At 39.0% G+C, this 13,513-nt stretch overlaps 1 protein-coding gene across 1 annotated transcript in view; it reads right to left on the bottom strand.

The window, feature by feature from the left end:
* Nucleotides 1-13,513, bottom strand: part of SPTBN5 (spectrin beta, non-erythrocytic 5) — an 87,629-nt gene that overhangs the window by 46,003 nt on the left and 28,113 nt on the right. Inside the window, exons 27-33 of the mRNA XM_026033413.1 lie at nucleotides 13,360-13,492; nucleotides 12,427-12,572; nucleotides 11,535-11,649; nucleotides 10,468-10,578; nucleotides 9,145-9,324; nucleotides 5,144-5,347; nucleotides 3,833-3,982 (exon numbers count right to left, since the gene is read on the bottom strand). Coding sequence (XP_025889198.1) covers nucleotides 3,833-3,982; nucleotides 5,144-5,347; nucleotides 9,145-9,324; nucleotides 10,468-10,578; nucleotides 11,535-11,649; nucleotides 12,427-12,572; nucleotides 13,360-13,492 — 1,039 coding nt within the window. The remainder of the gene's footprint in view (nucleotides 1-3,832; nucleotides 3,983-5,143; nucleotides 5,348-9,144; nucleotides 9,325-10,467; nucleotides 10,579-11,534; nucleotides 11,650-12,426; nucleotides 12,573-13,359; nucleotides 13,493-13,513) is intronic.

Genomic DNA, 13,513 nt, shown 5'->3' with positions numbered 1-13,513 from the left:
ATACTTGCCTAATTTTCTCCACATGTGCGCTATTTTCTTTAGCGTAGAACAATCCTAGACTAAATTCTGCAGAAATCTTTCAAAGGTTTAAGTAACTTGGATGTAATATAAGATGCTGGCATGAAGTCAAACCTGTCACACTGGCACAGGGAACGAATGAGAGAGCAGCTCTTAGTAGCAGTTCTTAGTTTAAAACACGCCAGTGCTACTTTGCTCCTTTCGCTGTTCCTTGCTGCTGGGAGAGACTGGCTCAAAAGCCTATGAAGTTTGTTCCGGATAAGTAGGACCTGATAATTATGGGATGACAGAAGCTGCCTTCTTACACATAGTTCACAGATGTGCAACAGTGAAATGCACGCAATGAGCATTGCCTCAAACACAGAAGTCAGAAGAAACAAAGGCTTTGGAGAAACTGCTTGTATTCGTCTGCCTGATGAGAGTCCTTTTCGAATGTCTGATTGCTTCTGTCCATTCTGAAGGCAGCAAGAGACAAAATTCCCATTGGAAAAGTGGTTTGGAAGTCTTCAGCTGGTGTCTGGTCTGAATAGCTTTCCAAAATGCCTTTGAAAGGACTGCTTTCCTACCCTCCTGCCGGTCTCCCTGGGAGCAGGGTCTGCGTCACTCTGCAGACTCATTTTAACTCCCTATAGTAGTAACAGAGATACTTCCAAAAGCAACAGATTCCTCTTATACTTGTTCTTAAAATACAGACAAATAAAACAAAAATTGGGAATAGAGACCTTCAGTTTGTTGTCAGATTATAATCACTGGCCCAGAAAGCCGATGGTGCCTGAGCACCATGGTGCCCTCCTTGTTATTTCTCCCTCGTTCAGGTGGGAACCCTGCAGCATGGGAATAGCCTGCATGAAGAACTGCCACCCAGAAATGAGAACTTTGTGGGGAGAAGTTCCAGCTGTGCAGAAATCAGACCAGTTTTGGTGTCTCTCTTAGCAACCAGGCTGATGCACTGCATATTAAGGAAGAAGTGGAGTCCAGAAAAAGGAAAATCATTTCTATTTCTTCATTAACAACAGTAAATGTGCCACTTATTAATGTGTCTTTACAGCCTTGTGACAGTCCAAACTTGCTCTCCATGTTGCTACTCACTGTGGACAGTTCTGGATTACACAAAGACATTGAAGTGGTCTTCAACACAGCCAAGTCCCAAGTCAGTAAAAGCAGCTTAAAGACAGCCCAACTATGATTTAAAATGAACAAGGCACAGTGGTATTTGTGAAATACAGCTGAGATGTGCCTCCACCAATGCTCTTTAGCTTTGATGCAAGCTGACGTTCCTAGTCAGCTCCCTTTTCTTCATGGTATTTTAGTTCCTTGTCAACTGTAAATTAACACCAAGATGACCAGAAGGGACATCACAGGAGTCAGTCATCATTATGAAGAAAAATGAGTAATTCCTGGAGGAAAAGCTTTTTGCAATACTGTGCAAGGTGGTTTATTGAGGAGTGGAGAGTGCCCAAATTCACTGTGAGAGCTCACAGCTCATTAAGGATCCATTTCCTTGTAATCTTGGCTATGAACTAAGCATTTCCTATTCCCATAATTTCCTAGATTAAGTTTGAGCACTAATCTATAATGGTCTCTTCTAGGTATGATCGTAGGTAAGTGCTGCTAGCAACTGTGCAAGTGAAAAAGGAGACATAAGGTGGAATGAAATTTCCACATTACAGACTAGAAATCTGTACTGTTTTGTTATCTCTCTGCTCTCTCTGCTCAATCTGAGGTAGATACTTGGTTGTTGATTTCATTAATTATCAGATTTGGTGCAGATTTCACAGCTAGAGTGTTCTGCACCAGCATAATGCTGGTTTTTTTTTTTTTTTTTTTTTTTTTTTTTTTTTTTTTTTATCCTCTTTCCTTGCACAGAAGAGACCAATTTGTCTTCGTGACCCTCCATGCTCCAAGCAAGAGACTGTGCTCAGGCTGCAATGGAAACTCTCCCCTTTGTGGCAATCTACTTTGCTGCATATAGTAATGGAAAAAAATCAGTGGAATAAAGTTGTAATATGAAGTACTGTTTAACTGTACAGGATGTGCCAGGGCCCTACTAAAATTGCCAGGTGCAACTCTTTTCATGTAAGAGTGATATAATCTTTTATGACCAGTAGTCATAACTGGGAGCAAGAAGAAACATAAGCCCTTAGTAGCTATGCTGCATAGTCACCTTTGAGGCACATAATGCAGATGCTGTATTCAGTGTTCCTGCATATTGGCTAATCTCCATTTCATGATAAGAGAAAGAATATAGCCAACAAAATTCTGTAGAGTTTATATTTTTCTGATGATGTCACAGAGATGCTTAGCAATGATGTTAAACTGCTTGGTAGGTAACGCAACTAGATATTATGCAACTTTTTAGTTGTCAAATGCCAGTTAAGAACCCAATTAAACATTTTTTATCTAGCATGACTATTTAAGATCTTACTCCAAAAACTCGAAGCTAGAAGGAACTCTCTTGGTTTCCAGTTTTAACACCAAATCAGGGTGCAGGCTGAATTAGCCAGAGGGGCCATAGCCTGGGAACTCTGAAGTTACACATTTCCTGCAGTCAGCAGGCGGCAAAAGGCCCCTGAGCTCCGAAAGGTTAAGTATGACTGCATAGCTCATCTCAGAGTCACTTTCCCAAAAGGTGCCAGTGTGAAAGCACTGGTGGGAACCAAAGTCACAAATCAAATCAGGAGTCATTCTTTCATGCTGCCACTTGCCTGGAAAAATTAAAAGTGATTTTTTCAGAGAAGAGACTCTAATAAGGAGTGACCATAAGGTTCTAACTTGCTGCAGTTTTGCTTTAATCCTTCAGTTCAGTAAGCCTCAACCCTACACTTTGGTGAGCACACCAACACTCAGCACAGCTACTGCAATCCATCGGTCTATGAATTTGCACAGAGCATCTGGAAAGGACATCTGAATCCTGCACTCACAGACTTGTGATAGCAAATGTCAGACTTCAAGAAGGAACTATTTTAAAGAGTTTCCATGAATCCAGGAAAGAGCAGGAAAGAGAAAAGATAATTTAATATTGGTGAGAAAATATATTTCAAGAGCTGTGGAATGATGCTACAAGGAACATTCTTCAGGCTCTTGGCATTAATGATGTTAGCCTGCTCTTTTCATGACTCCATAAGCTCACTTTTCTCTGCCTCAAGCAGAAGCAACTACTTCCCACAGTTACATTCATTGACAGTCTTTCTCCATACTGCGATCAATTTGCTTGCATTGAGAAGGCAATTCCTGTACCTCAATAACTCACACTGTCAACATCACATTTCCACCAGCTATATTGCTTCCACCAGCTATTTTGATTGCTCAAAACTAATCTCTCTGCCTTGGGGACCTTTTCCACAACATCCGAAAAGAAATCTCCCTATCCTCTTTTGAAACTTTATTTACAATTTCCTTTCTCTCTGAAGCCTATGAAACAATTTGTTAACAGTTCTGCAGTGGTATGCTGCAGATCTCTCTGCTTGCCACATTGATTAATACTATTCCATTTTCTTCTCCTTCCACCATGGCTCTTCTGGTTCATCTACTACTTTTTAGGTTATGTTTATATGCAAGAAATTATTTTTGAGTCAAGGATTTTTCTTTTTCTTTCCCTTCCACCCTGCCATAAAACAGGCACAGATCTTGGTACATTTCTACAGTCTTCAAAGTGATACCCCAAAGCAAATAATAATAACAAAAAGAATATCTTGTCTACATCCAAACCCAAAGATTTTAAGTTGCAGTTGAATAGTCATGCCACTTTTAGCCTGGTAGAGCTCATCTTCTTCAAGAGTTTAGCTGCTTATTTCAAGTTTATAAATTCACTTACTTCCTGTGAGTTCAGGAGCTTGTCCAGGTGATCCCAATCTTTGTAGAACATCTGTTCTTGGTGTATTTTCTCCAGCCACTCCTTCTTCTGTTTCCATTCATTGTAGACATTCTCCTTCTCTTCCAACAGCGCCTGTAGCTTCTGCTGAATCTGAACAGAATACCCAAAGGAAAACTGGTCAGCTTTCATATCCCAAGGGACCAGGGTAAGGAGGGAGGAGAAAGGATCAGGTAGAGCTGGGTATAAGTCACTTAAATAGCACTTTGGCCCAAACTATCAAAGAAAAGCAGAAGACGTTTTTGCACTTTTATGCAGGCAGACAGATAGAGGTGGCTCATCTCAAGAGTGGAGAATACTTGTGTTTATAGCCATCCAAGCCAAGTGCCAAGGAAAGAAATGTTCCTCAAAGTGCCCCTCCTAGAATCAAATCTTAATGGATCTTTACCTTTAGTCATAACAGAACAATTATATCACCATAAACTATGATACTTGAAAAAGTTATTGACATAGCACATTCTGCTAATCAGTGAATATGTATTGTAATGCTAGACTTCATGCAATTTTATCTTCCAAACTGCATATATTCAAAGACCTCCTTCTATAAATGACTTCTTTCTTTGTGATTTTCTACAAGCCAAGAATTTTAGTCAGGAAAATTCCTGACTTTGGGTGAGGACCTAGCTACTTTAGGTATATATTGCGGTATTTAATGAATATTCAGGAAATACCTTGGACAAACAGGAGAGTAATTTTTATGAACTCTCCTTTCTGAATGTTTTTAAGAGACATACTATGGAACTGTCAGGAGTGACGTAAACTAGCAGGAAAAAAAAAACTATTGGAAAAGAAGAAAATATTCTGAATATTTTAGAAGCCACTTGTCTCAAGTACACACATTACATTTTGGTTTCCATTTTCCGTGTCTGGAAAATTAAATACATCACCATAATTCACTAGTACAGAAAATGTTCCAGCTAGTCCTTACGCTCTCTGACATATTTGAATCTTTTCCTTCTTTGACTGAGAAGTCTTTGCCCCATGTGATCTGGTGTGGATATAGTACTGTTATGTGCAGGAAAAAATTTGTGTGAAAATCTAGTTTGGAAAGTGGGTAGAAAAAACTCCATTGCTCAGAAAATACCAAGCTAGATAATATCAACATATTAGGCAAATGTAGATCATGCACATGGATACATGAGAGTGTTCACATAGATGTGTATGCTTACAACATTATACAGTACAGAATGATAGTTACACTGGTACTGAGTAGCTGAGTATCTGTGACTTTGAACTCAAATGTATTTTAATTACCTCGCTTGTTCTTAATTTCTCATCTTGCAAGAGTGATTGTCCTAGCTGTACAACATGATTGTATTTCTCTTCTCGTGCTTCAATCTCTGCCAATAGCTGTTGATGTTGGGTAAGTCTCAGGCTGCTAGTAGATATGTCCCGAATGGTCTCTTTGGCTTTCATTTCCCTTATCATTTCTGCTGCCCAGGAGAAATAGTCCCACACCTAGAACCCAAGAAAATGTGGAAGGCTTAGATCTGAAGTTTGGGTAATTGGACAATAACTTACTTTTTGGTCTGACTTTCCACCTCCAAGTGAATAATAAACTGAATAAAATCACATAGAAAAAGCAAAATATTTCATTAGATCTGTAGCTCCTTTATGAGTTTATTAAGGGAGGACATGACTACAGAAATTTCTACAAACTGTGCTAAAAAGTTACATACATTTTTTGTAATGTCATAATCATAAACAAACCATGTCATATCATATCAGTGACAAACTAATATTATTTATAGCTCTTTAATCCATCATTTCTTAAGTGCTTCCTGAGGTTATTCTCCTCAGAGGATATAAAAATATATCACCTCACTTTTCCTAGACTAATAGATGCTCATTTAAATCTCAGGTTGTATACATATTCCAAAAGGAAAGGCAGAAGTGAAAATTGTTGGGTGAAGGAAAAATGAGCTCACTTGAGTAGAGACGGAAATGGGCAAACAAAGGTCAGGAGAAATTTATTCAGCATATCAGATATGCAGCTTCAGCTCTTTCTTTGTGGAACTATATGACTGAGGTTGTCATAGCATGCAATTCTGGAAGAAATGTTTACTGCTAAGACACTTTCAAACTCTGACAAATCAATAAACACCTATACATTTGCAGTAACTGAAAATGTCTGAAGCATTCAGCTGAGGCAACTATTAGCAAGGAAGTTCATAAACAAAACCATGAGGATTGCTTTTACTTTGCTGCAGAAGAAACTTGTGCAACTAAAAATAATTTGACATTTTTTTGTGTCATTTTCTGCACTTGATTTATAGCACCTTTACCATCCCACTTATTTTTGGCATCTCATTTGAATCGGTAATAAATAAGTGTTGCCTATATGTCACTTGATAAAAACAGGACACCAGGGGAATATGCAGGGGATTGTAAGGGATGATTAATTAAGTTCTGTTATATTTTCATTGTGCCTGGGTTATTTGAACTGAGGAAGTAAATGGTCTTTTAGATTTCTACTGTACTTTAAAAGACTGTCACAGGCAACCAGTGCTAAAGAAAATCACTCTTTTACTGCATAAAGTTAAAAATCTCTCTGGTGAATGGCTGCTGTTTTTTCCACTGAAGGAAAATACGTAATGGAAATAGCTTCTTGCCCGTTCCATTTTACCCATAGATTTTAATCTGTATTATTAAAATTTGGTACAGCTTAAAGCTGGCTAGTAAATCACCCTCCTGAAAACAAATCTTTCGAAAAAGAACCAAAAAATTCAACCTGTGCAGCCTGGGCTTCTGAGAGTTTAGGTTTTAAAGCAAGATTTTTTTTCTTCTTAAAGTCAGAACACACAGCTAGTGTGTGACACTTTCTAGTGACCGTGGTCCTTTTAAATGGGCTTAATGAGTGCATACTTGTTGGCATCATTTTGATTTGCAGAACTGTAATTCATGTGACATTGCACTTGGTGCAGTGCAAATATCTAAGATTCCCTGAGTTTTAAGTTAAGCAACAGGAAAAATCCATAAATCAATTTAATGCAATGGAACAAGCCAGGAGCCAACAACAGGTTATTGGCCTGCCAGCAACATTTAAAGACAGAAGAGGCATCTGACTACAAGAAACTCCTATGCAGGGTCAGATTGAGACCATGGAGATCCTAGCACAACTGTCAGAACAGGAGCCTCACAGCACTCAGCAACACTTCAAGCATAATTGGAAATTCTGATTTCCTTCTTAGAGTTTCTTGGAAGATGTGGAGCCCTCTGCTGCCTGCAGTTAGATATGAGCAGCTCCACTGTTAAATCAGATTTAATGATCAGATCTGTTTAATGTTTCATCAGATGAAATCATACGTGACGGGAAGCAAGGACTAGATGATTGTACAGAATTCTCATTTCATGGAAAGATTTGCAGATGTTTCACTTTTGATCTGCCTTTTCATCCGTGTAGAATTGCATAATGGAAAAACCCAAGGGGCTCTGCATGTGAACAAAACTGATGAAAAAAATACACTGGGCAGCTGTGCCTAACATTAAGTAACTTTGTGGACCTCTTGGTGCATCTGAAGATGGAAAGCAAGCAAAGCTGCCCCCTGTGCTCAGCAGTTTAGAGGATGTTCTGCAGCAAATCTGTTCTAACCTAATCTGGAACCACTGACCAGATTACCATGTCTTGTATCTCTGGGCAGAAAGATGGAGTCACAGGAATTTGTCAAACTATTCTTCATTTTTTGGGCAATTATTCTCAGGAAAGAAGGTCAAAATTGAGAGGATCAGAAAAACTTCTTGCCAGCAGACAAGAAATGGCACCAAAGAAAACAGAGATGCTTGGGGCATCATTTCTTTTGGATATATCACTGGGAGTGCAGTCACCTGGCTTTTAGCATTGTGGTTTATGATATTAAGAAAATGCTTTAGTGACAGTAAAAGCCTTCTCTACTAAGTACTGATGGATTTGTGTATTATATAAAGTGCTTATTGCTTGTGAATTTAGCAATGCAGACGAGAGGATGTGTTTTGCCAGAGTAAGCAATGGTTATAGGTTTTCTATTCAGAGAGGATGGATTACAGATTTCAGAAAAAAAATCTAAACCAGGGGTGTTTACGGTGTGTTACGGTGTGTACGGTTCCAGCAGCAAAAAAAAAACAACAACAAAAAAACCTCACCAACATGACGTCTTCTCTCTGACATCAGTAAATGATCATATGACATCAATCAAAAAAGTATCAACACAAAAAGAACTCGGAGTGACTATGTTTTAATGGACAAATCCACCCAAGTATAGACTCCTTAATGAGCCTGCCACACACTAAAGACTTCCACAAGCTAGTATATATTAGAAAATTACATACAAGAAAAAGCTGGCCCTGTGCTTACAGTCTTTGCTAGATGTCTGCTTTGGATCACTGTCAGAAAGAGGATCCTGAGCAGATGGACCTCTCATGTACATTTGTAGAACCACTCTGATTTTCCTGAATTAATATTCTAATTTATTCTATTTCCTTCTTAAGATGTTTGCAGAAGAACTTTTCATAAAATTAAGTCTTAAGAGCTAAAAAGAAAAATACATGAAAAAGGTGCGAAGAGTATTCTTTACTTTTAGCTAGGCTTAATACTTTACACTTAAAGTGGATTAACCTAATGAACACACGCCTCCTACGAACACAAAAGCATCATGTCACATCTATTATGGTTCTGCTCCCAGAACGCACATCCTTAAGACGGATATATGGGAGATTTTATCCAACTGAATATAGCCTGGCTATTCTCTGCTTTCCAGAAATAATGGAAATAGCGTAGGAACTACTGCAGCTTGGAGACATCTACAGTGCCTCCTAGCTATATGCCTATAATCACTGTAATCAAAAAACTGCACTTGGAAATGCCTGAGCCTGGGAACATCACAGTCAGCATTCATATTAGAAAGAATAGACTTTGCCCTTGGTATCTTATGTGGTATTTGATACAGGGGGGACTCTCAAAATTCCGTACAATTTGCAGTAATAATTCACTTATGATAGAGCAACTCAACAGTCTTCATGGAAATTATCATCATTCACTTATTTTTCTGTGGCCTACTGAGTACTTTGGAGAGCTAATTACTGTGTCTTGCAGTTATTATACATAACACATAAGTCACTGTGTTAAGATCCATATCCTCAACACCTTTCTAAATAGCTGAGAGCACTTAAATACTAGGTGAATGAGACAACTCCTCAACCTTTGCAGCTCAGAAGTCCACTCATGCCTGACACACACTGAGGGCAGCTCTCCCTGTGTGCCAGAGGACTGAAGTGCTTACGTGTGCTTGAAACTGGTAGAGCTTGTGCGCTTGCTCCAGGAGTTCCTTGCGCAGCTCCACTTTGGACTTCAGGGCCTTCCAGTTTGTCACTATGGCCTGCTGTTTTGCTTGCAGGTCTGCCACCTGCTTCTTGGAGCAGTGGGCCAGCACGTGATCCGCAGAGTGAATCAGCTCCTGAAGCTAGAATATGCAGGGAGGAAAGAATAAGGAAGAACGAGGGTCATAGAGATCCAGCTAACATTACAGAAATGATGTCAAGGGCTAAGTTATCTGAGCATGATACTACAAGTCAAGCAACACTCTCAGACCCAATTTTTTCCATGCTTGAAGAAAGCCTCCCTCAGTTCAGTTCTGTGGAATAACAGTGACACCAAGCGTTTGCCAGGGCTCATCACAACAGCAATTCTCAAATAGGAAAATTGCTTTCTTTTTTCCATTATACTATTTACCAAAACTGGATCCTTTCAAGAATATACTATAAAACAAATGCAAAGATGAGCTACCCATGTTTTCCTTGTTTAGAGCTTTTACTCTGTTTAGAGTAATTGTGACTATATTCTTTTCATGCATATCTCACACTCTTTTACGCTGAAAAGAAATGATCATCTCATGGGATCAATGTTTATCTGCCATAAGGGTAAGGTATCAGGCCTCTTGATAAGTGATAATTTAGTAATTTCAATATAAGACATGCTGTATTAACAGAGGGATGAAAACTGTATTGATTTTATTGGTCTAGTTAAAGCTAAGCAATTCTATTATATAAGAGGAAGCTTACTAAGCAACAGCTGTGCTCATGAGCTTGTATTTTTCACAAGTTTCTATAAGAAGCTCTACTCTTCTCTGTTTTTCACAGTCCAAGCCTTCTAAACTTGTTGAAATTCCCAGACTGCTCCTTCATCCTTCTTTAATCCCCTGTTGTCAATTATTCGTTTGTGTTCAGTAAATATTGAATCTCTCTGCACATAGAACAGATTGTGGATTTTTTCCTTGTAATTAGCTGGAATGCTTTGAACAAAGGAGTCTACACACCATGAAGCTTGGTATAATCATACACATCAAAGAGCGATCAGAAGCATTTGTATGAATCACTTCAGAAGTCAGCATTCATTATAACATGTCCCCTGTTTTCAAGGTTTTAAATGACCAACTTCTTCATTTCCATGACACTTTGAACACACTTAAAAAGCAGAAGACTTTGAGGAAGACCCTTGGCCTTTTCCAGGCCCTTACAGGTAAGTTCATAATAGCAATCATCTCTATGGTTCTATTGGAAATCTGGATTTTGGCTTCACGTTAAAGATGATGAGTGACTTTCATTACCTGCTGTTCATTCCCAACAAGCTCATGCTCCAGGGCCACATGGTTGCGGAGCTGGGTTTGCACACCTCTCATGTCCTTAGCAATGTCATCTGGAATACTTTTGGATTTTTCCTAAAAAAGAAGAAATCAGTGCAGTGCAGTTTGTTACTTAATACTCCCAAACAAAACACACTAGAAGTCTATTTTAATAATTTTTATAGCATTCTACAGACTGAATAAGTAAGGACTTCCTTTCCTGGTTACTCAAGTGGGAAGACAGAAAAATCTTCCTAGCACACCTGTCCTTATATTGGCAAGTATGTCAGTGATTAAGTTATTCAAACGAGTTGTAAGAGACCAAGGTTCAAGTTTTTTTCTTGGTTAGACAGTGCACAAAGAGTCTTGGGAGTCTCTTTTAAATAGCTATCATAGTGACCATTTGTGAACTCTTAAAGTAGTGCTAAAATCAGTAGTCTCGGGTCTTTCTTTGGCATGTATGTTGACAGTGAACTATTTTTACATATAAATGTACTAAATCTTCTCAGGAGAGATGAATTTCAAAAGGGACACATGCAAAGAAGGATTATTGTAAAGATGACAGAAACTAAGAGACCATCATATAAGTGAGACCAACATTTATTTGGCTCAGTAAAGGTTCTGAGGAGCACATAGCTGTTAGGTAGACATGCCCTGGCAGCATGGCAAGGAAAAGCAAAGGGCATTTTAGTTGGAGAATGACATTGTCACTAGAGTAATATGGTTCAAAATTTGCTTTAGATCAGTTTAGATGAAAATTAGAACGTACTGTATGTATTATACTGTGAGACAATTTAGTTCAAGGCCTGGTCACTAAGCTTCTCCCACAAAAACTACTGGACATAGCTTCACCAGTGGTCTCATAAACTGTCCAGTCAGGCATCTGATTATGCAGGATTTTCTGAGAACCTTAAGTAAGATGTAGTTTCTCATTGAGAATACTTAAATTCAGCAGTAGGCATGATGAAAATGATAAGAATACTCTACAAATGAAGATGAAATGACATTTCTTACTCTATTAGGATCCTGCCCTTTTTTTTTTTTTTTTTTACCTCAATATGGGCCAGAGCATCTGTCAGGTCTTGGTAACACTTGTGAATCGCTTCCGCATCTCTTAGTCGTTCACCTTGCAATCTGGTAATTTCCAATAGCTCCTCCCAGGAGTTTCTATAAAGGAACAACATGAGAGGAAACATGAAAAGCATGCAAAATAAGAGTGATGACCAGTCTGAAGAAAACTTCAGATTTTTTCCACTTTGCCATTAAATTCTGCCAATGCAGAACACGTCCCTCACCTTATTCGATCCATGTCCTCCTTTCTGTTGCAGATATTTTCACAGGTGCCCCGTGTAAGAATGTCCCTCTCCAACATCCCCTCAGGATTAATATGCTACAATCTAATGCAACTACATGGAACAAGGGTGGAAAGACTGACTTCCAGTTGAAGTACACACATGTGCTCTAAGAGGGGGACAACAATTCCTGTCTTACATGAGGCAGCCACATCGATCCAGACACCTTCATCCTTGCTTTGGGGCCAGTTCAGACCAGTGCCAGACAGTATGAGATCAAAAGAGGATCTTAACGGCTGCATACAGCAGACATGGGACTCAAACTTGAGAACCAGAAGCCAAAAAGGTGCAACTAAACTTGCAACCCTCTGTTATGTGTTCTTTCAAAGGGCAAAGGAAGTTCATTGACTCTTTGCTTGCAAAGTGTCTCTGATGCAATTTGCAAGAAGCCAAATCAGCAAGCAGATAGAGCCTGCATTACAGAAGTCTACTTTTAAAGCACAGAACAGTTATGTGCCAGTGAGCAAACCACACACTTCGCAATTAGGGAATTGGGAGTAACTGCCTTGCCCTTTTCTATTTTTTTCACTTCCTCTTCTCTGCAAGGGAACTGAAAAGAGAAAGTATTATAGAGCTAGCACAAGTCTCCTACCTTAGCTCTTTCTGCTTCTGCCGGATTTCCCTGGACTCAGAATGGCCACGATTCAGCAAATTCTCTGCTAGCTGCTGGCAAGACACAACTCTCTTCCCAGCTGCTTCCAGCTGATGTTGGAATATGTCATATTTGGCACAAAGTTGCTTATGAAGGAAAAACAACAAGAAATCATTTGGACTGCTGTTTTAACCAAATATACCTGCTTAGCTGTGAGAAAAGAGTCTAGAGAAAAGTAACTGTATTTGAAAATGAACCGTATTTAGAAATAAAGAAACTGCAGAAGAGAATGTTAATGGCTAAATTATACCCCCAAGGACTGTAATGATCTGCAGATTGACAGTAGAAGGTGGGATCATGTTATGGGGCACAGAAACAAGCATGTTTTTTCAATGAATTTAAATTATTAAATGTTACGTGCTTACATCATGAAAATAAACGTGTGTACTGTAAGTGAATTCTGTAGTCCAATTCTAGATTATGACAAAAATATTTCGAAATAAATGATAAAATGAGTATTTTGGTAGGTATAATTGTAGCTGCCCATACATTAGCATTAGGATTGCACACATAATTTAATCACATCAGCAGTGATAAAAATTCCTTAGTGGACAGCACTTATAAATATCTCATTATGAAAAACAGATTGTAGTTGAACTCTGAATCTCTGCAGATGTAGGTATTTTAGCACACAGCTATTCTGCGTAGCCCAGTCCTCTTTGCAGCCCTCATGGCAACAGGACATATGAGTTAAGCAACACTGCCTGCCTGGCATTACCTGTCAATTCTTTTCACCTACTCATCCCCCTTCTCTCAAGATTCATTTTCTTTTTTCTTATGCTGCTTTCTCTGCTTTCAAGGACAATGCTATCGCTTCAACAGTTCCACTGCACACAGCCCAATTGATTTTCCACCTGTTGTTCAAAACCTCACCAAGACATGCTTATAGTCATTGCCATAGTCTTCAGAGCTGGCCGCTTGTTTCTGTTGAGTGATCCAGTCCTGCAGATCTTCATATTCCCGCAGGAATTCATGCAAGACAAGAGTCTCATCCAGTTTCTTCCCTCTGTTGTTAAAAGGAGACGAG

The sequence above is a fragment of the Nothoprocta perdicaria genome, unplaced genomic scaffold, assembly GCF_003342845.1.
Source record: "Nothoprocta perdicaria isolate Ctin4 unplaced genomic scaffold, notPer1 scaffold_129, whole genome shotgun sequence".
Lineage (NCBI taxonomy): Eukaryota > Metazoa > Chordata > Aves > Tinamiformes > Tinamidae > Nothoprocta > Nothoprocta perdicaria.
Note: the sequence above shows the minus strand (reverse complement) of the source record. Positions and strands in the feature narration are given on the sequence as shown.